This window comes from Cavia porcellus, unplaced genomic scaffold, assembly GCF_034190915.1.
Source record: "Cavia porcellus strain 051 isolate PalLab524CR breed Dunkin Hartley unplaced genomic scaffold, mCavPor4.1 scaffold_33, whole genome shotgun sequence".
Lineage (NCBI taxonomy): Eukaryota > Metazoa > Chordata > Mammalia > Rodentia > Caviidae > Cavia > Cavia porcellus.
Genome location: NW_026947516.1, coordinates 17,757,385 through 17,783,798, shown reverse-complemented (window position 1 = coordinate 17,783,798; position 26,414 = coordinate 17,757,385). Strand labels below are relative to the sequence as shown.

Below are 26,414 nucleotides of genomic sequence, written 5' to 3'. Positions count from 1 at the left end.
ATCCACTTCATGAAAATGTTGTTAGAACTTATACAAATGTGCTCCATTCCCTGAAGAAACCCAGGGCTAATTCTAAGTTCTTCTTCCAACCTCAGCCTCCCAATGTGAGGGGCACAAGCAGTGAGAAAGTTTGTATCACTGCAATTTTATCATGACACAAATAGATGTTACTCATTCAACTCTCATATAGTCAGGTTTGCCAGGGATTTGTTTCTGGCTTCTAAGAAAAGTGACACAGCCACCTTTTGGTCCACAGATGAGGATACCATTCAGTGTATCTTCCCCAAACCAAGCTAGCTCTTACAGGAACCATCTGATATATGAAGAGACTCAGAAACCAATGACTGACTGCTACTCCTGGTGCAAACAAGGAATTTGTAACCTGTTCAAGTTCATTTACTTCTGTTCATCGTGCATTTTCACAAACCGAGCTTGGTTCATTTGCAGCCTCCTGTAAGTTGTTTGTGTTTACCTAAGGGTTTTCCATCCTCCAAAGGAAACCAAATTGTTTATGGGGCAAAGAGGGAAACCCAGGGCTTGTTAATGAGGCAGAAAGCCAGTTTCGGTAGAAAGGTGAGAGCAGCCAGAAGAACAGGGCTTAGCCATTCATATTTATGGGGAATCATAAAATCATTCATCAGGGTAGGGCCTTGTCTGCACAACGCAGGGAGGATCATCTCACTGTGCAATATCGCTCCCAACAGCAGCTGCACCTTCCCTGTCTGCAGCAGTCGTTGGTGGGAAGACTGCTTTGTTTATTGCTTAATCTATCACTGTTGAGCTTCCTGCCTCAGGGAGGCTCAATTTAAGATAGATTGAAAGGTTGTATCTGTCAATTGAATAAACACAGATGGTTTTCCACAGAAAAATTGATTTTTTCCCTCACCAAAGACACAAATGCTAAACGTGATTATGTTTGGAAGCCAGGCGTGAAATGTGTTAATTCCAGCCCTTGCCACATTCTACCCTGTTGAGAGGTGCCACTACATGGGTCTTGGGGCTCTCTCATGAGATTTTAAGTTCTTGAGGTGAAATAAAACTTTGATTTCCCTAGATAAGGGCCCAATTAAGTCCTTCCTACTACGAAAATCTGAGGGAAGCCAGTAGTTAATTGACAAAATTAGTTTTGCAAGTTCTTGGTCAATGGGTGACAAACGTCTCCTCCAATACTTTCACTTGAGAGTCTCAAGGAAGTAATAAGATTTGCCTGAGGACACACAGAGCTCAGTCTTCTCACTGTTTTTCCAGATGTTGGGAAAGAGACACACAATCTGAGCCAAAATGTTAACTGCAGGAGGCAAGAAGATGAGTCTTACTCCCAAAATATCCCTGGAAGCAGACAGATCAGAGATGTGTAAAATAGTACCCAGATTCTGCACACCAGATATCTAGGTATTCAGAATTCTGTGTATGTGAGCAACTAACCAGGTATGGAATCATTTATAGCCATGAGTTTTGAAAGGAAGCCAAGGGCAAAGTTATGAACAGTAGTTGAAGATAATAGATACATGAAGTTGAAGAAAGGAAGTAGGAAGAGTACTCTTTGAATAATGAGAAGATGTAGCAATATGTTCCCTTATCTTTCTTCCCACTCCAACTCCAAAACATTGCAAGCTCATGGAAGGAGCATCATTCATGAGCATGATTCCAAGGAGTTCCTGGAAGCCACAGAACGGTCTGTCCCCTTTTATAGTGCTAATGTATGCATGAGTAGGGAATGGTGGTTGAAGAATTCCAAGAAGTTAAGTGTTGCAAGGTAAGCAAAAACAAGGTGATCACAAGCAAGTGGGCTATATAAATGCTTCCGAGACAGAATTAGAAAGCAGACTTGGTGGTGCATGGCTATAATTCCAGCACTTGGGAGGCTGAAGCAGGAGGACTGCTGTGAGTTTGAGGTTGGCTTGGGCTACATAGTAAATTCAAGGCCACCCTGGAATACATAGCAAAATCTTGTCTCAAAAAACAAAGCCAAACCAAAGAAACAGAACTAGAAACAAGGAAGAGACTCAGAGAATTTTAGTGATTGAGGGTATTTAACACTGTCTTCTTATTATCGAGAAGAGAAAATGAGTCCAGAGAAGGGAAATTGAGAGCCAAGGTCATATAGCCAGACACATTATTGGCATGTCAAGAACTTGTGGTCTTTTCAGCTATACTGTCTGTCTTGCTTTTCAAACTGTGTGATATAATTATAGACTACTGGGAAAGCAGATGTCTGCAGAATATAAGAGCAAGTGGAAAGGGGGGTCAAGAGGTTTTGTGTCAGCTAATACAACTGTAAATACATCTTTGCAACTTGTTTGGGTCCAAACTCCTAAAGTTCCACAAGCAACGAGAATTTCCTTGACGGAGACAAAAATCTTTTTATCTGTGTCATGTGGAAAAGAGAGTTGATTGTTTCTTTCTTTTCTTTTTTTTTTCTTCTTTTTTTTTTTTTTTTTTTTTTTTGAGAGTTGATTGTTTCCATCTCACCTACAGAGACGAATTCTGAACTAAAATTGCATACGATGTAAGGGCTACATTTTGGGGCACACTTGCAATATTTGGATTCATCCAAAAGTGACTCAACAAGTTTGAAATCTGTCAGAACGTGCCCATCTTCAAATCAAGAAAAATATGAAATGGGGCTTCTACAGCAAGATAAGCTAATCTTTTTAGAGCCAATTTTATTCACTCGCAGACAGAAAACAGATTTCAGCCCAGTCTTTTTCTTCACATAGGCTATTTCATAATTACTTTTTTAAAGTAGAAATAAATCTGTACCTGTTTATTAACCAGTTCTTAAAATGAAACCCCTCACACCCCTCTTATATATATTTAGACAAAAATATATGTTATTGAGATTGTGTTCCTTTTCTCCCATAAGCTTTAGGAGAAGCACAGCTTCAAGGTAAACAAGTTTCTGTTTTCCTTCAGATGTGATTCCTTTCTTATGTTAAAGGCTGTGCCTCAACATAGTAGACAAAGATAGTCAAATCTAAGTAAACACACTGGGCTCAAAACCTGTACACCAAGAATAAATACTATTCTTTATGCTTTTATAAACATTTGATGAGTTGATTGCATGGTCAAGTTTTTTTTTTTTCCTAAAGGATTTTTCTTCTATGGTAAAATGGCATCATCATGATTAAAACTGGTAACAGCAATCAAGACTTTAAGAAATAAGAAGTTAAAGTGTGAGATATCAATCTAGAGTCACTTGTGAATCTTTATGTATGTGGCTATGTATTCAGTTGTATTTTCGCCTTAAAATTACACATTGAGTATTTCTCCTGCATTCCCCATTACATCTTTTAAAAACTCAATATTTAGAGATTTGGCTTACATTAAACTGGTTTCAATTATTATAAATTTGGAGACCGCTTCTCATCCATGAGGCACTTTCAAGGAATACAGATGAAGGTTATTTCTTGGTTTATGTACAATGATATTCCTGGAAAAAAGTGTCAAGTCAGCTTTTTAAAGTATTACCTTCTGCTTAAAGCAATGAGAAGGTGAGGTCATCACAAAGTAGTCAATGCATGGTTTCTCTGCTACACAAGCTGGTGGTTCTAATACAGTGTCTGTGACTTAATTGGTCAACCCTGTAGTATCTGGGCTTGAAGTTTAAAATAATAATTTCCTATTTGTTCCCTTTTCTAAAAAAAGGGAAAGTTTGTTCTCTATTAGAAGAAGCATTCACAAGTTGAAAGGGAAATCCAACCCTTAAAGGCTTACTTTGAAACACAACAGTGATCCCCTTGGGCTGTTCCCACCCACCCACCACACACTAGCACAGCTCCAGAGCTTTCTGAAGGCTCTTTGGAGGGCGCCAAGACTACAGACTCAGGGCTCCTGCCCAGCCAGAAAGCAAAATGCGGAGCTCCTAGGGGCCAAGGTCAAAGGTTAGTCTACACGTACCCCTCATGACAGATGTTTCCATTGATGAGGCTGAAGGTAGCCACCGAAGGGTTGGTGCTCTTGAAAGAGGTCATACAGGTGGTACTTCTGCCGGTGCTGTGGGACCGGTTCATCAGGCTCGGCCGGCAACAGAGGAGCTGGGTATTGAACTGTTTCCTGAAACTCTTGCTCAGCAGGTAGAGGGCAAAGGGGTTCACGCAGGAGTTGGTGAAGGCCAGGAGGCGTGCACAGATGCTGGTGACGAAGTGGAGCATGGAGGTGTCCACTTCAGAGTAGTGGTAGGAACGGTATAGATAGATAATGTGGTTGGGAAGCCAGCAGAAAGCAAAGAGGCACACAAATACCAGCACCGTCTTGGCAAGTCGCTTCCGGGATTCAATCTGAGGAGAGAACACACAGAAGTCGGGTGAGCAGGGAACAGTATCTGAGAAAGGGAGCTAAAGAGTCAGACCAATAAATAAATAAATAAATAAATAAATAAATAACAGACAAGAAAAAGCATTAAGCAAAACAAACACAAGCTCATACAGCCACAGACAAAGAACTCAGCAAGGAAGGAAGAGAGAAAGTATAAAAAATAGGAGGAACGCAATAGAGACAGAGAACAAGTCAGAAACACACAGATGGATGAGCAGGGAAACAGAAAGCCATGAGGTAGAACAGAGTTAGAGCAGGCTGCTGAGACCAGATCTTTAAGCAAAGTTGATTACATGCTTGAATGGGTTGCACAATGAAATTCTAGTAAGTGCTCTCTTTTCCTCGGGAGAGTGGGGATGCAGTTTATCAGCCATAGAACTTCATGCCTTTTGTTGCTCCACAGTTAATTTCTTCCTTCTGATGCTCAAAATAGCACCCAGTTTTGTTCTTCCTCATAGGCCAAGCCAATGTAAATTTCATTATTAATGTATAATCTCAATTTATTTCTGGACTATATAAGAAGATTAGACAAAGTAGGATGAATATTTCCCTTTGCTCCCAACTCCCTATGTGACCTCAAGGGGAAACTTGTTTCTCATTAAGGAATTTGGGGTGCAATGCATGATTGCCAGAGAGAGCACTTTCAAGGAAGGAAACAGTTTTGCTGACAGCTGCCCACTCTTCCTTGACAATTGGGACAAAAACAAAAGTGAAAAACATTCTGAAAGGTTGAAGACTTCAACTGAGTTGGCTATTCATCCTATTTTTTCATCATAAATATCACAAGATCTGCATCTAAGCTAAAAGCAAGAAGACCTGACAAAAGAAAGCCAGAGCTCTCAGTTTCTATTATTTGAACAGAAGAGTGAAATTATTAGGGTGCATAGTGGGTGAGGGTCTAACACATATGGAGGGCATCATGCTGCTGCTAGGCATTGCATATGCTGTCTCCTGTAATCCTCCACTCACCTTGATGTGGAAATCTATGCCACAGGTAAGAAGACTGAGGCACAGAGACAGTAAGAGAGTAAGTCATGTTTAGATTTGAGCTCAAATCAGTGTGAACCTTTCTTAAGCAATTTACTGCTTTTTTCTTCAACGGACATGATTTTCTCCCTCCCCCTACTTTGCCTCCATATGGTGATAACTCTTCCTAGCCAAACAATGTGATTGGAATTAAAGAAGCATCTGGCCACAGATTCCACCTCATTTTGTTGCAAAATCAAGCAACTGGGTTACCTAAGTACTGTATTTGCCAATGGGGAACAAAAGAAATGCAAGGGTTCAAGTTTCCAGAAGGAAATGAATCTATCCTTAGTACCCACCTGCTTCTTGACATGGATATTTCCTTCCACAGGAAGATTGTAAGCACTCTGGATCAGATTTTTGGCAATGAAGTAGTAGTAGATGGAGATGATTGACAATGGGATGATGTAGAATACCAGAAAGGAAGCCATGGAGTGAATTTTGGGGTGCAATTCATTTGAATGTGGGTATGGGGCACAGCTAATGAAGGTCTTGTTGGTGCTTTCCTCATGGAATGGATGGAGGTCAGAAAACACAGCTTCTGGGATGGCCAGCAGCATGGAGATGACCCAGATCAAGGCGGCTTTGAGGCAGATCTTCAACAGGGCATGGGATGCCTGGATATCCATTGGCCGGACAATGGCTTTGTACCTGGAGCAGGAAAGAGGAATGTTTTTGCAGAAGATGCTTAATATTAAGGATGCCAGGGCTGGAACGGAGGGAAAGCAAGTTGGACTACTGAGGTGCCATAATCAAGGAGGCGTCCACTCTCAGGTTCGTGAACACTCTGACTCTGAATTCATGAGTGCCTCCTTAAATTCAGCACCCCAAGCTTGTCTCCTGCCCATCCTACCTGGGCTGTGAAAGGCGCCTTCCTCTTTCTCTACCAAAAACATTCTGTCCACATTCTTGCACTTTCTCTCTCTTTTTTTCTCAGCTTAGAGGTGTCTTTAATTTTTTTTTCATTTTTTAAAATCCATAAATAAAAATTATACATTTTTGTGTACAATATAATATTTCAAAATGAATGTATACATTATAGAATGGCTAGTTTGAGCTAATTAGCATATGCACTACCTCACATACGTATCTTTTTTTATGGCAAGAACACTTAAAATACACCCTCTTAGTGTATTTCAAGAATACAATATATTGTTATTAAGTATAGCCACCTGTTGTATAATTCACAATGGCTCATGACTCTAAGAATACTTCTAGAAAAGCTCATGCTCCTTTCATTTTCCTTATTAGAGAGATAGCAAAGCACATATCAGGAGAGATATGGAGACAAGGAACTTGTTGTTTTTTTTTTTTTTCATTTTTGTAAAACCTTCGCTTTGAATATTCAAATAGAATGCAAAGAAATTTAAGGCATTGTGTGTACTTTAATAGGCCTCCTCTTTCTTTCAAAGGATGCAGAAAAAAATTGCCCATTGAAAACTTTATCCTTCAGGAGTAGCTCTAATTGTCAAATTAATCTTTCCCTTGCCCTCCTACTCTCTTTCAGCCTTATCTTCACTTGAAGTGCACATTTAGGTCCTTATTGGTTTGTAAGCTATTTGTGCCTTTATCTTGGTTTGAGTGTCTGGGAAGCAGAAGCAGAAGCAAAGTTAAAAGCATAAAATGTTTATTAGAGAGTAACACCTGTGAAAGGAAAAGGAGAAGGAGGCAGAGTTGGGCAGAGAAACTGTCAAACATTAATGCAGACCTGAAAAAAAGTCCATGTACTATGGGTGACCAACCTTTGCAGATTTAGCATTAGAAGTCCTGTCCTGAGAAACTGTCAGTCCTGGTAAGCAAAGTGAGGCCACTGGGTCATCCTTTACCAGGCCACTTGGAAGTCTGGGAGCATAGATTGCCCAGTGGAGGAGTCCTGTTTTAGGTGGAAATGTCCATCTACTTGTCTTACTGCCTTGGCTGAGATCACTCCAAGAGTAGTGTGACTTCTGTTACTGCCTGACCCAGTCATTGGCAGAAACCACCCAAGAGATTACGGCCATGGCTTGAAAGCTGAGGTGAACTTCAAGAGAGCTGTTGCTGGCTGGAGGCTCTCAACTAACCAGTTCCCTGCAGCAGGGGACATCTCTTCTTCTAGAGTTCAGCATCACACACAGGTGCCTGATACAACTCCCTTGTTCACCTAGTCTGGTGGGCCACACTCTTATCTCGTATGCATTAGCTTAGAAAATCACAAGGGAATGGGGCTTTTCGTGGGCAGTGTGCCTTTTTTTCATTTTGGCATCCACAGGAACTGGGATGGACACATACCCAACAAATGTTTGCTCAGTGGAATGTGAACTGCTATAAATCTTAATTGCTGCTAGCAATCTTAAGGTGGTTGGGACCAACTAAATGAAGCTGTTTATTGCTAAAAAGGCTGTGTTTAATGCGGGTTCTACTTAAGTGAGCATGACTTTAGTGAGTCCCTGTACTTCCACTTGTTTCCGTATTGACTAGACAACTGTCAGATGCACCCAGACTGCTCGCTCACTTTGCTCCTGCTGCCAGGGAAGTGGGGAATGAGTTGTTAAGTAGCAAATTTGGGGGAAAAAATCTGGCTTGTGTATTGGGCTCAGGGAGGCCTGAGGTCATCCTAAATGTCCCTCAGAGGGGAATGGTATATCTACTATAGATTATTGCTATAGACCAAGACACACTCTCCAAACATAGAAGTCATTATTTTTATTATTGTCTATCTGATGTCTAACTAGAGCTGTGTTTCTAACTGAGGTAGGGAAGAAAGGGCTCTGATTCTTTGAACACCCCCCAAACCCCTGATTCTGTGTGCCCATTTGCTTTCATTTTAAACAATTACAAAAGAATATAAAAGTTCCATTTTCCTCTAGTTTATTCTCTATTCATTAGCCATTTCAAACTTTTTTATTTCTAGTTTACAATGTAGGTCAGACAAGAAATCTACTTTTTTTATTAAAAGTATGTGAACATCTTCAATCAAAGATACATATAACTAAAGGCATTGTTAATAAATTTCTAAAAGATAGAATGGTAACTGGCTTCTGTCTGCATTTTCTGACAGGTAGCAATCATAAGCACCACTGAATCTCTTGAGTAAAGGTGAGTCACTCATGCATGAGTCAAAAACCAGAGTGAACAACTTACTGTCATCGATAACATCAGCCCAATTCTGTGGTGCAAAGCTCTATAGCAATCATGACCCCATGATTAAACACGTCATAGAAAATCAGAAAGCATAGTTACAGGCAGATAAAAATGTGAAAGACATAACTCAATGCAATGTGTGAACTCTTTTTTGGATTTTCACCCAAACTAAATAACCATAGAAAGGTATTTTTGAGACTGCAAAAGAAAATCTATCATAGAGGTAGTATCGGTGATATCAAGGAATTATTTAAATGTATGGAGTGAGATAATGGCACTGTAGTTATGTATTTCTTGAGAGACTTTTTGTTTATTAAAGACATATAGTAAAATATTTCAGTGGAATATATATATATATATATATATATATATATATATGGTTTGCTTTATAATACTGATATGTTAATTATTATTTGTGCAGTTAAGTAAAAATACATTGCAAATAATTTCCTATGATAAATTATTTGTAACATATCAAAAGAATGAAAGCAATCTTAATTACTACGCCTTCATCTTGAACAAAGCAGGGAATGACATCTACATGATCTCATTTATGGTCCAGACAATCCCAATAAGTAGGTTTGATTTTCTCCATTCTGCAGGTGGGAAATTGAAGTTGTAAGATAGTGGAATCAACATTAAATTTAGGACAAATGCTTTTCTGAATCTCACAGCTCTTTCAGAAAGCAATGTGGGTAAATCCTTTCTAGAAGCAGAGAAGCAAATCAGGACTTTCTCAAAGGTATACAGAACATATTGAATGTTTCCTGCATGTCTAATGGTTCTGGGAATTTTCAATTTATTTCTTTTCTAGTTTAGACTGCTTTGCCTAATCTCTCAATACAGGGAGAACCCTTGAGTGGTTCCTGTTTTAGAATATTGGTTGATTGAACTGTAGTGGATACTCTGCCTAACCCAATTAATGCATCACCTGACCAGGCACTTAAGAGTTTCATTTTTTCTTAAACATTTAACCAGAAAAGGAAAAAGAGTGTAGTTAGTGAAGGATTGATGTTGAAAATAAAAATCTTGATACTAAAGAAGGAAGCTGAGATGATGTAGCTCTAAGTCATCCAGAGGGTCCTTGTTTTCCTGCTCATGAACTAGTCTTGAGTGTACAACAGATCTCCTGCTATAATATTGTAATTCTCTTATCCCCTTTTTCTTTGTGGTAGTTTGAGTGGAGTCTGTTCATTTGCAACCAAAAAGCCCTATCTAGAATAATTACATATGATTGCCATTTAACACTGTCACCAGATTTCAGGATTCTTTCACTATGTCATCCCCAGCTTGTTGCCCCTTGAAAGAATGATCAACCTACTTCAAGATGTGCTTGAGTGATACACAATTTCTTAAATATGCATCACTTCCTTGCTTCCCTCCTTTCTTCATTCTTGAACCCAGAGTCTCCATTCATATAGATCAAATCCTTCCAAATTCCAGGCTAAGTTTCATCTTGATAAAATTTTTGGTCACCAATATAGGCCTCAAACAGTCTCACCCTGTCTACATTTTATGATGTGAATATCAACTCCTTTCATTTTATGATTACTATTCACTGTTTTAAATTAATCTTTTGCTAGCTTCCTATGGGTATGTCTTTCCTACCTGATGTTCCTGTATGTTTCCATAGGTCATAGACATACATCTTTTCTTCTCTTTTATCCTATCTCATTAAAAATGTCCCACGTCCCTTGTTCTACATACCATCATTTTAAATTAGAGGCTCAGCAAATACTTGCTGATTAGTTGATTAATAGTATATTACTTAAGGATATTTTTCTTATTTGCAACATCTCACAAATGAGAGAGACAAGATTCACTTTTACATATTTAGTAAGAATTATTCTTTCAGCCAGGTATAGTGGTGCACACCTGTAATTTCAGTACTTGATGTTGAGGCAGGAAAATTGCCAGGAGTTCAAGGCCAGCCTGAGCTACATAGTGAATTCAAAAAACAGTCTGAACAGCATAATGAATAGCAAGATCCTATCTCAAAAAAATATTATTCTTTCAAAGACTGACAGATTCACTCCTCTGATAATATGGGGCTCAGGGAAATTCTTTCTCACTTCTGTAAACATCTGTGGTTCACTTTTCTCTTGCAAACATTGGAAAGATCAAAAAATATTCTAGCTATTCTGTCTTGCACTGTGGGACACAGGACTGTCAGAAGCGTGCAAGGCTGGACACACCCCCAGCCTGTTCCTTCTGTACCCCCACTGTTTTGCCATGCATCATGGGACACAGGACTGCCAATGGTGCACAAGGCCTTCCCCCCAAGCCTACCCCTTCCACGCCTCTGCTGTCCTGCCATCTGCCTCAGGACACAAGACCTCCAGAGGCATGCAGAGCCAGGCCAGGCTGGCCTCTTCCATGCCCCTACCACCCTGGTGCTGCCCTCTGGGACCCCTCACCTCCTGGACCTAGTATTGCTGTTGATCTTCAGCTCCCACTCCTCCCCCTAGAACCTTGGACTGCAGTGGATTAACTGTGCTGTGCTAATGAGAGACTCAGTAACCCTGCATTCAAACAGAAGACTTCAGCAGGCTTCCATCATTGCATTGAGTTTGCCCCTAAAATAGGAACACAGTTTGCCCCCTTCAGTGAGTAACAGGAATAATAGCCAAGCCCCCTCCAGAAGTAGAATCTTGGAAAGCTTGGCAAGGGTGTGGATGAGTCCTGCCTCCACAGAGAAAACATCAGGTAGGTTGAGGAGGGTGCCAATAAGGCCTCCTCCAACCTGGAGAAAATTAAAACGGTTTATGAGACACCCAGTGACACAATAGGGTCCCAGTCAAGACAAACACTATAGATAGGGAGATCTGGTGACCTGGAACAACATGAAAATATAGTAACAGCAGGAACTAAGGGCTGATTTACATCAATGCTCCTAGGTTTTTCAGCCTAGGAAGAATATAAGACTCACCCAACAGGCCCTGCAGGAGGAATTCAGGTGACTGGCCCACCTCTTCATTGTGGCACCTAGCAATTGGACAAACATCAAACTTACAGTAGGATCTTAAGATACAAATATTGGCCTGAAAAGTGAAAATGACAAAATTGAAAAAGCAAAATCCAATCTCAAATATCTAGCCCATCAGGAGCAAGTAAAGGAGACATTGAAATGGAGGACTTTAAAAGTCACACACTAGAAATCTCTGAAAAGATAGCAAGTGAAATAAAAAAACAAACCCATGAGGTTATAGAGGAAATCAAATTAGAAGTAATCTCCTATTTAAGACAGAAATAACAACCTTAGTAAAGGAGTTGCTAAGCACAGCTAGAGAAGAAATAGATAAAAAAAGTACAAGATCATGGGAAATTGATTGAAACCTTGAATGAATAATAGAGAAAACAAACAGAATTCATGAAACAAACTCAAAGAGATATTCAAGAAACAAAAAATTCTATTGAAAAGTGGCAAAACTGTTGAAATGAAATGAGGATAGAATTTTGGGCCTTGAGGACAGGATCACAATTAATAATCATGAAAGGCTAGAACTTTTAAAAACAACAAAGCAGCATGAAATGACAATAGAACAATTTCAAGATGATGCCAAGAGAAACAATATAAGGTTAATAGGCCTCAGTGACGATGCAGGAGAGAGTCAATGCAAATGACATAGCTAAACTATTCAGAGAAGTAATAGCAGAGAATTTCCCAAACATGGGGGAAAATCTGATATGCGGATAAGTGAGGAGGCATATAGAACACTAAACAGTCACAACTAACATAAATATACACCCAGAAATATAATAATTAAGATATCAGACATAACATAAAAACAGCATACTAAAAGCTGTTAGAGAAAAGACACAACTCATCTATCAAGGAAAACCCATTAGAATCACAGTAGACTTTGCAGCACAGACCCTCAAGTCAACACGAATTTGGAGTGACGTGTTTCAGGCCCTGAAAAAAAAAAAAACAGCTTTCAACCCAGATTGATGTACTCAGAAAAACTTTCTTTCAGATTTAATGGAGAAACAAGATACTTCCACGACAAAGAACAACTGAAGAAATTTATGTCAACCAAACCAACCCTGGAAAGAGTATTGAAAAACATACTAGATAGAGATAAAAATGACCACAGTCTCCAGAACAACAACAGAAAGAAACCACTAGGCAGGACAAGCAAATCAATAAGGGGGAAAAGCAGAAAGTAAACAACTGGAACATAACATGGCAAAGTCATACATGTCAGTGCCAGTACATATCAGTGATATCCATAAATGTAAATGGCCTCAATTCACCTATCAAAAGAAATAGGTTGACAGAATGGATTAAGAAACAGGATCCCATAATATGTTGTATACAAGAAACACATCTGACTCAAAAGGAAACTCATAGACTAAAAGTCAATGGATGAAAAACAGTATTCCAATGCAACAGGAGCCCAGAAAAAAGCAGGGGTAACTATTCTGGTTGCAGACAATGTGAACTTCAGCCCTAAAATGATTAAAAGACATAAAGAAGGTCACTACATACTTGTTAGTGGAAAAATTCAAGAGGAAGAACTAACAATTATAAATATATATGCACCAAATACAGGAGCACCCAACTATATAAGACAGATACTAATGGAGATGAAAAACCAAATACACAAGAACCTTATAACAGGGAACCTTAAGACCCCATTGTCACAAAGAGATAGGTCAACTAGACAAAAAGTCAGCAAAGAAATAATAGAACTGAATCATACCTGTGAGTAATTGGGTTAGTAGATGTTTACAGAGTGTTCTGTAAACCACATCAGAATATACATTCCTCTCAGCTGCATATGGAACATTCTCCAAAACAGACCAGATAATAACTCACAAAACATTCTTAAGTAAATGCAAAGGGACTGAAATTGTCCCATGCATATTATCTGACCATAGTGCACTGAAATTGGAAATTAATGGCAAAAAATTACAAAACCTGCATAAATACATGGAACTTAAATAACAACCTTCTGAACAGCCAGTGGGTTACAGATGAAATTAGAAAAGAAATAAAACAATACTTATAATTCAATGAAGATACAGAAACAACATACTGAAATCTGTGGGATGCAGTGAAAGTTGTCTTAAGAGGAAAATATTTAGCAATAAATTATCATATCAAGAAAGCAGAATGAGCATAAATAAACAACCTAATGCTACATCTCAAGTTTCTAGAGAAAAAAGAGCAAGTTAGACCCAAAACTCATAGAGGAGAGGAAATTGTAAAGAACAGAATAGAAATTAATGTAATTGAAACTAAAACAAAAAAAGCAACCAGCTCTCCCCCTTGGTAAGTGGCTGTGGCTCAGCAAGCTACAGCCACCCCAGGGCAAGAACCATCAGCGACTTCTAAGATATGCCCCATGTTGGAACTTAGGGCACTGGGAAACTAAACAACCAACTCGCCTCCCTGGTATGCAGTCATGAGCCTACCAGTGCCCGGCCTGAGAATCAAACATCCCACCCCATCCCTTGCTAGCAAGTAGAAGCCAGAGATCTGAGCATCTCTTGGGAAGTTGACCATATGCAATATAGCAAATAAGGGAATTTCCTTCTACCGTCTCTTTGAAGGCAAATATTTTTACCACTGTTTTGCTTTATTCTGATTAATGGTATTGCTCTATTCAATATTCTGTTTTCATAAGGTCTATAATGTTCTGAATTTCATTTTATTCTACTATATGTGATTGAAAGAATAACTACTGTGAAGATAACAAGATATACTGCGGTACCTATTACTGTTATCCCAGTAACCTGCTGTGAAGTTCTGTACCAATTTCACTACACTGTCTAAATTGGCTTTGTTCCATCTTGCTCTGTTGTATTTTACTACCTTCAAAATAATAAAAAAATTTAAAAAAGAAACTAAAAGAATACAAAGAATTAATGAATAAAAAAGCTGGTTTTTTGAGAGAATAAACAAAATTGATAAACCTCTGGCTAACATTATCAAGAAAAAGAAAGAAAAAACACAAATTCATGCAATAAAGACTGAAAAGAAGGAAATTACCACAGATCCCATGGAAATTCAAATTGTCACAAATACCTACTTCGAAAACCTCTACTCACATAGGATGGAAAACACAGATGAAAAAGTCAGATTTCTCGAAATGTATGAACTACCAAAGCTCAATCAAGAAGATACAACAATTTTGAACAATCCAATATCAGCTATTGAAATTGAAAATGTTATTAAAAACAAAGAAAACTTAACATAATAATACAGGTTACCAACAAAGAAAAGCCCAGTTCCTGATGGATTCATGGCTGAATTCTACAAGAAATTTAGAGAAGAGTTGATGCCAATATTTCTTCAATGAAATTTAAAGGGAAGCAATCCTCCCTATATAATTCCTAGAGGCAAGTATTACTCTGATACCAAAACCAGAGAAAGACCCAAACAAAACGGAGAATCATAGGCCATTCTCACTAATGAACATTGATGCAAAGATTCTCAGTAAAATACTGGAAAATTGAATGCAACAAATCATAAAGATTATATACCACGAGCAAGTGGGATTCATTCCAGGAATGCAAGGATGCTTTAACATATGCAAATCAATAAATGTAATACACCACATCAACAGACCCAAAAACAAAAAACCATATGGTCATCTCAATAGACACAGAAAAAGCTTTCCACAAAGTCCAAAACTTGTTCATGATAAAAAAAAACCCTTCAGAAACATGAAATACATGGTGTCTACCCCATTCTCAAAAAGGCTATCTGTGATAAACCAACAGCCAACATTATATTAAATGGACAAACACTGAAAATCAAGAACAAGACAAGGAAGCCCACTATCACAACTCCTATTCAATATAGTTCTGGAAATATTAGCCAGGGCAATCAGAGAAGAGAAAGAAATAAGAGGAATAAAGAGAGGAAAGGAAGAAGTTCAATTATCCCTATTTGTAGATGACATGATACTCTATATAGAAGACCCAAAAACTCCATTAAAAGACTACTAGAAGTAATAAACAAATTCAGCAGTGTAGCTGAATACAAAGTCAATGCTTAAAAATCAATACCATTCCTATACACAAACAAAAAACGTCATGAGAGAAATTATGGAAATGTCACATTTCACAATAGCATCTAAACAAATGAGATACTTAGGAATCAACCTAACCAAGAATGCAAAAGAGCTACATGCTGAAAATTATACTATGCTAAAAAAGGAGATTGAAGAGGATATTAGAAAATGGAAGGATAGTCCTTGCTTTTGGTTAAGAACCAACATTGTGAAAATGGCTGTACTCCCAAAACTGTTATACAGAATTTATTTATTTATTTATTTATTTACTTACTTTATTTGTTAATATTAAGAAGAAAAGGTAAAACAAATTTTCACAACAAAATAATGAAAAAGTAACAATTATTGATAAATTACACATCATTATGTTTAGTCACTCAAGTACAAAATATGGGCATAAAAGTTTCTTCAATCAATATTAGCACAACCTTTCCTATTCAGTGAACTAAGTGACACTAATGGTATAACTAACTTGCATTTTTTTCTTTTCCCTTCTATCCTTTCTCTTTTCCCCTATCTTAGTTTCTTCTTTTTATTGAACAGTTTCCTCCCATTTCACAGTGACTATTGTATATTTTGAACATTATGGTTGCACATATGTCACCATGGTGTGATGTTTTTCAATCCTTCTGGGAAGATACACAGAAGGGGAATACCTGGGTTGAATGGGACCTCTAATCCTAATTTTTTGAGGAATCTCCACACTGATTTCCACAGTGTTTGTACTAGCCTATTCTCTAACCAACTGTTGTAAAGGGTTTCTTTTTCCCTACAGACCCAGCAGCATTTTTTATTGGTTGATATTTTTTAAAAATTAAATAATTTTTTAATGAATAAGGGAGAAGATGAGATAAAAGAGGGCATAACAACATAACAATACAGGTTAAAGCATGACACTTTCAGCAACCTAGTGATTCACCACTAAATAACCTGACTTAATAGTAGCTACCATAGTGTCTTTTTCTTTGAAATATTTGAATATAACTACATATGCTATAGCATCAAACATATCAAGACTGTGTAACACCTTTCAAGTGGATGAAAGCATTGTAGAGTATTTAGAACCAGCTAACAGAAAAAATGATCGATGGTTTCTATATTATCTCTTTGCCTGTAACAATTTTTGTTTATACTACCACATACGATAAAATCCAGCAAGTTACAATATGATAAAATCAATGGAGACAGAAGAACCATAGTTTGGTGCAGCTTTAAGACAAGATGATATTAAATCGGCACTAGCTGTTATTATGTCTTATTTTCTTCAAAGTAACTGTTCATTGCATCACCGGCCATAACATCAAACAGCCCCGAATAAACCAATTCCAATTAATGAGTGAAAATTTTATAAAGCTTCAAGGCCATATGATGGGGAATCATGGTTACCATGTACTTTTATATATTTGATTCATTTCCTACACTAGAGAAACTATTCGGAGTTCACAGAGGCGAGTTTGATTTAGTTCACTTATGAGTATGGTTTCAAGCTGCACCCATTTATTGATAAATACCCCAATGTGATCCTTCTTTATAGCTGAGTAGTACTCCATTGTATAGAAGTACCACAGCTTTTTTATCCATTCCTCAGTTGATGGACATTTGGATTGTTTCCAAGATCTGGCAATTACAAATTGTGCTGCTATAAACATAGGTGCACATATATCACTTTGGTATGATGCTTTTAGTTCTTCTGGGAAGATGCCTAGAAGTGGAATAGCTGGAATAAATGGGACTTCCAATCCCAACTTTTTGAGGAATCTCCAGACCAAACTGCGCAAAGGTTGTACCAGTCTACACTCCCACCAAAAGTATAGGAGAGTTCCTTTTTCCCCACAGCCTCTCCAGCATTGTTGTTGTTGGTTTTCTTGATCCTGGCCATCCTTTCAGGAGTGAGATGGAATCTCAGTGTGGTTTTAATTTGTATTTCTCTAATAACCAATGATGATGAACATTTTTTCATGTATTTATTTGCCATTTGTATTTCTTCCTCTGAGAAGTGTGTATTCATCTCATATGCCCATTTTTGGATTGGGTCTTTGAATTTTGGGGGGTCTGACTTTTTTTAATTCTTTATATATTTTAGACAAAAGTCCTTTGTCTGAGGGGGAGTTCACTAAGATCTTTTCCCAATTTGTGGGTTTGCTTTTCACTATGCTGGAGATTTTTTTTACTTACAGAAACTTTTTAATAAGAGGTGGTCCCAGTTATTGATTCTGGAATGTATTTCCTGTGAGGTTTGAGTCCTGTTCATGAATTCTCTACCTACCCCTATGTCTTCAAGGTTTCTACCTAATTTGTCTTCCAATAGATTTAGTGTTTCTGTTTTAATATTCAGATCTTTAATCCATTTAGATTTTAATTTAGTACATGGTGATAGGCTTGGGTCGAGTTTTAGTTTTCGGCAAATGTAGAGCCAGTTTTTCCAACACCATTTATTAAAAAGACTGTCATTTTTCCAGTGAACCTGCTTGGCTCCTTTATCAAAGATAAGGTGGTTGAGTGTGTTTGTAGTTGTGGTTGTATCTTCTAATCTATTCCATTGATCCTCTGCTCTGTTTTGATTTCAGTACCATGTTGATTTTACTACTGTTGCTTTGTAGTATAACTTCAAGTCAGGGATTGTGATGCCTCCTGCCTTGCCTTTGTTGCTTAGAATTGCCTTTGATATTCTAGGTCTCTTCTGGTTCCAGATGAACCTTAGGAGTGATTTCTCTAGATCTATAAGGTATGTTGATGGTATTTTTATTGGGATTGCATTGAATCTGTATAAGAGTTTTGGGAGAATGGCCATTTTCACAATGTTTATTCTTCCTATCCATGAACATGGGATGTCCTTTTCTGAGATCATCTTCAATTTCTTCCTTCAGTGTATTATAATTTTCCCAGTATAGGTCTTTCACTTCTTTCGTAAGAGTAATTCCTAAATATTTCATTTTTTGGTTGCTAGTGTGAAGAGTGTGGCTTCTCTTATTTCTCTCTCTGTGATTTTGTTGTTAGTGCATAAGAATGCTATTGATTTCTGAGTATTGATTTTGTACCCAGCTACATTACTGAATTTATTTATTATATCTAAGAGTCTTTCAATGGAGTTTAGGGGGTCTTCTATGTAGAGTATCATGTCATCCGCAAATAATGACAATTTAACTTCTTCTTTTCCTATCTTTACCCCTTTTATTTTTCTCTCTTGTCTAATTGCTCTGGCTAGTACTTCCAGTACTGTATTAAATAGGAGAGGTGATAAAGGACATCCTTGTCTTGTGCCTGATTTTAAAGTAAAGGCTTTCAATTTTTGGCCATTTAGTATGTACTGGCTGTTGGTTTGTCATAGAGAGCCTTTATTATATTGAGGTAAAGACCATCTATTCCAATTTTCTGTAAAGTTCTTATCATGAATGAATGTTGGACCTTATCAAAGGCTTTTTCTGCATCTATGGAAATGATCATATGATTCTTACTTTTGGCTTTATTGATATGGTGGATTACATTTATTGATTTACGTATGTTGAACCATCCCTGCATGCCTGGGATGAATCCCACTTGGTCATGGTGTATAATCTTCTTGAAGATTTGCTGCATCCTATTTGCCAATATTTTATTGAGGATTTTTGCATCTGTGTTCATTACGGAGATTGGTCTGTAGTTCTCTTTTTTGGTTGGGTCTTTCCCAGGTTTTGGTACTAGAGTAATATTTGCTTCCAAGAATGACTTGGGAAGTATTGCTTCCCTTTCAATTTCATTGAAGAGTTTGAGGAGTGTCAGTATTAGGTCTTGTTTGTATTTCTTGTAGAATTCTGCAGTAAATCCTTCTGGACCTGGGCTCTTCTTTGTAGGTAAGGAATTAATTACATGTTCAATTTCATTGATAGAGATTGGGTTATTCAGCAGTTTTACATCCTCTTGATCTAGCTTTGGTACTTCATATGTTTCTAAGAATCTGTCTATTTCTTCTGTGTTATCAAATCTTTGAGAGTAGAATTTTTTGAAATAGGTGTTGATGATCTTCTGTATTTCTACTGAGTCTGTAGTGACTTCACCTTTTTCATTTCTTATTGCATGGATTTGAGCTCTTTCTTCCCCTTTTTAAATAAGGTTGGCTAGGGGCTTATCGATTTTATTTATTGTTTCAAAGAACCAACTTTTTGATTCGTTTATTCTTTGGATTGTTTTCTTAGTCTCTATTGCATTGATTTCTGCTCTGATATTCATAATTTCCTCTCTTCTTTTGGCTTTTGGCTTGACTTGCTCTTTTCTTTCTAGCTCTTTGATGTGTAGCATCATGTTATTTATTTGTATTCGTTCTGTTTTCCTGATGTGGGAGCTCAGTGCAATAAATTTTCCTCTGAGGACGGCTTTCATTGCATCCCATAGATTCCGGTAAGTTGTATCTGTATTTTCATTTGTTTGTAGGTATTGCTTAATTTCTTTTTTAATTTCCTCTGTGACCCACTGATTACTCAGGAGTGTGTTATTCAGTTTTCATGTGTTTGTGGGATTTTTGCAGTATCTTTTATCATTAATTATTAATTTCATGGTGCTATGGTCCGATAGCATGCAAGGGATAATTTCAACCCTTTTGCATTTATTTAAATATGTTCTGTGAATTAATACATGGTCTATTTTAGAGAATGATCCATGTACTGCTGAGAAGAATGTGTATTCTGTTGTTGTTGGGTGGAATACCCTGTATATATCTATTAAGTCCATTTGTTAAGAGGTGCAATTCAGCTCTTTTATTTCTTTGTTGATTTTCTGTTTGGTTGATCTGTCCATTGGTGTCAATGGTGTGTTAAGATCTCCTGTCAGAATTGTGTTACTGCTGATTTGGTTTTACATTTCTGTTAGTACTTGTTTCATATAACTGGGTGCTCTGGAGTTTGGTGCATATATATTTAACATAGTTATATCTTCCTCTTGGAGTTTTCCCCTAACCAGTATGTTGTGACCTTCTTTATCTTTTCTAATCATTATTGGCTTGAAGTTGACTTTGTCTGCAAACAGAATAGCTACCCCCACTTTTTTGGGGGGTTCCTGTTGCATGGAATGTTGTTTTCCATCCTTTGACTTTGAGTCTGTGAGTATCCTTTTGAGTTAGGTAGGTTTCTTGTAAACAGCATATGGTTGAATTTTGTTTCTTGATCCATTCTGCCAGTCTGTTTCTTTTAATTGGCGTATTGAGACCATTTACATTAATAGTAAGAACTGTTATAAATTGGTTTATTGTTGACATATTATCTTTCTGGTGTTGCATATTTATCTTTCTGCTCTGTTCAACTGTCTGTTTTGTTTAGTGGTTTTTTTTCCTAAATGTATCTAGGCTCTCAGTATTCTTTACAGGGTTGGCTTGGTGATCATGAAGTTTTTCAGCTGATCTTTGTCATGGAAGTATCGTATTTCTCCATCAAATTTGAAGGACAGTTTTGCAGGGTACATCAGCCTAGGTTGAAAATCATTTTCCTTTAGGATCTGAAATACATCACTCCATGCTCTTCTTGACTTTATTGTTTGTGCTGAGAAGTCTGCTGTAATTCTGATAGGTTTTCCTTTATAGGTGATCTGTCTTTTCTCTCTGACAGCCTTTAATATTCTATTCTTTTGTTCAATTTCTGAGATGGTCATTATTATATGTCTGGGTGTAGATTTATTTTGGTTGTGACTATTTGGAGATCTATATGCTTCATTGATCTTGATATCAGTTTCCAATCTCATGTTTGGGAAATTTTCAGCTATTACTTCCCTAAATATCCTCTTGACATCCTGTATGTTGTCCCCTTCTTTTTCATTTATCCCTATCAATCTTTTGTTGTTTCTCTTTGCGTCATCCTGTAGGTGTTGAATTGTTATTTCCTGATTTCTTGTTATTTTTAAAAGATCTTTTTTTCCTGTTCACTTGTTGCAATCTTGTCTTTGAGGTCTGAGATTCTATCTTCACATTCATTGAGGCGGTTTTTACAACTTTCAATGGAGTTTTTGATTTCCTGTATATCTCTTTGCATCTGTTTTATGTATTCTGTTTGCTTCCTATGCTGTTCATCCACGGATTCTATCCTTCCATTTAGTTCCTCTAATTTTTTAACTGCCTCTTCTTTAGCTATGTTTGGTATCTGCTTCATTTCTTTTATCAATTCTTCTTTCATCTGAGAGAGTATTTCTAGTTTGAATTCCTTCAAGGCTTCCCATACTTGCTTCTTTATTTCAGTTACCATTATTTCATGTATTTCAGTCATGTGGCATGTGTTTTCTTCTATTCACATGGCTCCTGGACTTTCATGGGATGGGCTGGATGTTTGAGATTGCATTTTAGACTTAGGTTTTGTCATTTTCCTGTTTTGGAAGCTTCAAGTGTTGTTCCAGGTGTGGGAGAGAGATTCACCAGCCTTGGATGGGGTACCCTGCGATGGCCCCACTCACTGGACCCAGCAGGGAACTATGGCCTGCTCCTCAGGCCAGGAGGGGTGTCTCCTCAGGCTGGGTGGAGCTCCCAGCCGCCGCTGCCACAGTCTCTGATCTGGCCTGGTCCCTGGGTCTGGTGGGGAACTGGCCTGGGTCTCCAGGTCAGGGAGAAAGTTCCTGCAGGCTGGGCAGAGCTCCCAGCCGCAGCTGCTACAGTCTCTGAACTGGCCTGGTCCCTGGGTCCGGTAGCAAACTGACCTGGGTCCCCAGGTCAGGGCGGAAGTTCCTGCAGGCTGGGCGGAGCTCCCAGCCATAGCTGTTACTCTCACCCTTCCGGCCTGGTCTCTGTTCCAGTGGGGAGCTGGTCTGGTCCCCCAAGTCAGGGAGAAAGTTCTTGCAGGCGGTGGTACAAGCGCCTCCGTCACTGCTTGCATTCTGTTATACAGAATTTAATGCAATCCCAATCAAAATACTATTGGCATACCTCACAGATTTAGAGAAAGCACTCCTAAAGTTCATTTGGAAACAGAAGAAACCTAGAATAGCAAAGGCAATTTTGGGCAACAAAGTTAAGAGGCATCTCAATTCCTGACTTGAAACTGTACTACAAAGCTACTGTGATAAAATAAGCATGGTACTGGCAAAGAAATAGACCAGAGGATCAATGAAACAGATTAAAAGATGCAAACACAACTACAAAGACAATCAACCACCACCTGATATTTGACAAAGGGGCTAAATATGTTCACTGGAAGAAGGAATGCCTCTGTAATAAATGGTGTTGGAAAAATTGATTCTCTACATGCTGAAGACTGAAATTAGATCCATGCCTATCACCATGCACAAAGCTAAAGTCTAAATGGATTAAAGACCTAAATATTAAAACAGAAACACTAAATCTACTAGAAGACAAGGTAGGTAGAAGTCTTGGAGACATAGGGGCAAGCAGAAAATTCATGAACAAAATGGAAACCACACAGGAAATACTTCAAGGAATCAACAACTGGGATCTCATATTATTGAAAAGTTTTTGCACTTCAGAAGAAATCATCAACAGAGTGAAAAGAAACCCCACAGAATGGGAAAATTTTTAACCAGCAACCTCTCAGACAAAGGACTTATATCCAAAACATATAAAGAATTAAAAAACATCAGGCCCCCCAAAGTCAAAGACCTTCTCCAAAAATGGTCATCTGAGATGAACACACATTTCTCAGGTAAAGACATAGAAATGATGAATAAAAACATGAAGAAATGTTCAACCTCACTGGTCATTCGAGAAATGAAAATTAAAACAGCATTGACATTTCATCTCACTCCAGAAAGAATGGGTGCCATCAAGAAATCAACTGATAACAAATGTTGGAGAGGCTGCTGGGAAAAAGGAACACTGCTCCACTGTTGGTGGGAGTGTAGACAGGTGCAGCCACTATGGAAATCAGTATGGAGAATTCTCAGAAGACCAAGATGGGAAGTTCCATTCAATCCAGCTATTTCCTTCCTGAGTATTTTCCCAGAAAAACTGAAAAAGTCATGGCACAGTTACATATGTGTACCCATGTTCATAGCAGCACAATTTGTAATAGCTAAATCTTGGAAACAGCCAAAATGCTCATCAACTGCAGAGTGGATGAAAAAGATGTGGTATTTTTATTCAATGGAATATTGCTATAAAAAGAACGATCTTGAGACCTTCATAGGTAAATGGAGCCAACTGGAGACTATCCTCATAAGTGAAATAAGTAAGAATCATATTTATAAATATCACATTGTGTCTCTAGTGTAAAAAGTAATAAGAACTGTAGGAGTAATACAACTCAAAATGTGTAATTGCTATTGTAAAAAAGAGAGGAAAAGAAAGTGCTGTAAAGGATATAACTGCATGCATGTTTAAGTGTGTAAGATAAATAACCATATTACCAAGTTTTTGTTGGATCACTGAATAGAACAATTTGCACTCTCATTGTTTGATTGTCCACTTTATATCTTTTAATTTTGTGACTTGAACAACTATTACTAAGATGACAATAAGTAATTTATCAACTAGTGATTTCTTAGCGTTAATTTTTTTGAAATTCTATATTATTTCTATCCTTATTTGTGCTTTGTTTTTTTTTCTTTAAATAAAAGAAAGATGCTGCTAAGACCATTAAAAAAATATTCTATGTAAGAAGATGTATTTGCCTTGGTGAGAAGTAGCTGCTCACATCCTCCAGGTCAGGAAGTCTGGCCCAAAACAAGGTGTATCTTTTATTTAAACAAGGATAGTTAAGGTTTATTGCTAAGGATTGTGCATTTCAGCCGTTACTTCATAATTATCAGTGGAAATCTGCAGGAATTTTTGAACAATACTATTTTAAAACTTCCACTCCAATTCAAATGCATACTCTGTGGAGAAGACTGAGGTGAAGAAACTTAAGTAAGCAAAAGTGTCTCTAGAGTAACCAATACACTGTCTGCATTTAAATTGGGATTCTACCTAATAAGATTTCATAGAACTGTTTAACACTGGCTTTAGTTTCTCCTGAGAATAAAACCACAAACTTCTCCGAAGAAATGTGAGTTAATTACTTGCAGGCTTGTAAAATGACTATAGCCCACAACAACGGACTTTAATCTCCCTTTGAGCTAGTGTTCTGTAAATAGAGAACATACTGACCCTGGGTGCACAACCAGTGCTATCTGTGAGTATGTAACAGATTAATGTCATCCTTTTATTTTTGTCTTTTCCAGGCTAAAATCTCCAATGCTATTTTCTACCCTTTTAAATTATATTTTCCTCTGGGCTTTGACATGGACATGAGAGCAGACTTTCTGGTTAGATGGCACAATAGAAGGAAAAGAAAAGAAAAGGGGAAGAGAAGAAGATAAAATGGAAGTTGAAGAACAAGGAGAAAGAAGCAAGGGAGAGAAGATGTGAAGTAAAGGGAGAGTAGGGAGGAGAAGAAAGGACCTGAAGTTATTTCCCATCTGGCAACAGGACTGGATTGTAGAAGTTGTATTTCCAGCACACAAACTCATCTGGACCTTAAAGAACAAGCTAGGGCAAGAGTAGTGTGTGGTTGGAGAGGAATAGGACACATAGAGGGCTACACAAGTCATTTTTTTCTAAGAATTCTTTAAAAATAGACAGTAATCTATCCAAGTAAAACTATCTTGATGAAGGATTAACTTTCCATGTGAAAAGCATGCTTCCCAAGCCATGGGGAAGAGCAGATACTAGTACCATATACTTACATAACCTGGGGGCTTGTAGAATTGACACAGCTATAACCCTTGTTTCCCCACCCAGGATTTGGTGGCAATGATGTCATAACAAGGGTAATCATGCAATCGCATAAAACTTGGAAAAGCTGATAAGCAAGGAGTTGAAGCTTCCCTTTTGCAAGAGTCCTAATCCCTACTGCAATAATGTTGAATGTATCTTCTTTGTCATTTAAAAAAATGAGCAAAATGATCCAAACAACTATGTCAGGGTCCTGTGAGGGTAATAATGCCAAGGACTATGGAATTTATAGTCTGACTCTGATCAAACTTACCATCATCAATAGTGGGACAAACTGGTATAATGCACCTCTGATGCACTATAATGGGAAGAACATGCATGGTCTGAAGGTAAACAGTCAACTTGAATCTGAACATGAGTAAGCAATGCGACAAATCCAGATTCTGCCATATTCCATGAGATAACTGACTTGAGCTCATGAAAAGTATTGTCATTTTTAAAAGAAAATTTAGAGCAGTTATTGCTTTACCTTGAAGGAAATTAAGCAGTTACAAGAAATGTAATGCAAAAACCCTGAGTTGATCTTCAATTTTTAAAAAAGAAGTTATAAAAGACATTTTTGGGAGGAAAAATTATGCTACATATTAGATAATATTAAGTAATTATTTTTAATTTAATTAAATGTAATAATGACATTAGGGTTGTGTAGAAGAATGTGCATGTTCTTAGGAAATATACACCAAAATACTTAGGGGCGAGAGGTCAGCATGCTTGTACCTTGCTTTCCAAAGCTCATCAAAGCAATACAAATAGAACAAAATTTGGGAAATAGTAATTGTTGAATGTGAGTGGGTATTCTAAAATGTAGAATTTTTTAAATGAACTAATAATGGCAAAATAAAAACTCAAAATAATGTTACATATTTTATTCCCTTTTATTAAGTCAACACTTTGTCATAAAAATGTAATTAAAATTATAATTGTCATGCAACTAAATGTCATACCTGATTGACACCTATATTAGGAACAAAAGCTGTGTTTTCTCTGTTCTATTCCTCCTGTTCTCTTGGGCTTGTAATTCTAATATTGTCTCCAATCTGAGGATTTGTTTTGTTTCAGCAGGAATATTTTCAAGCCACTTGTCCACTTAACGTGGTTAACTTAATTGATTCTGGATTATGCACAAACACACATCACTCTGAAAAGCCTGCCAAAAATTGAAAGAGCTAGAAGAATAGGGTGCTGTGGTTGTCAACCCTTCACCAGGTGGGGCCTGTGCTCCTGCTGCCTGAATTGCACGACAGGGAACC

At 37.6% G+C, this 26,414-nt stretch overlaps 1 protein-coding gene across 2 annotated transcripts in view; it reads right to left on the bottom strand.

Moving 5' to 3' along the window:
* Positions 1-26,414, bottom strand: part of Grpr (gastrin releasing peptide receptor) — a 67,108-nt gene that overhangs the window by 12,014 nt on the left and 28,680 nt on the right. The window contains exons 2-3 of one of the 2 annotated variants that reach the window (XM_063242727.1): positions 5,643-5,994; positions 3,901-4,280 (exon numbers count right to left, since the gene is read on the bottom strand). In XM_063242727.1, the coding sequence (XP_063098797.1) occupies positions 3,901-4,280; positions 5,643-5,994 (732 nt within the window). Of the gene's footprint in view, positions 1-3,816; positions 4,281-5,642; positions 5,995-26,414 lie in introns of those variants that run through there. The other variant, XM_003463023.4, reaches the window with a different exon arrangement.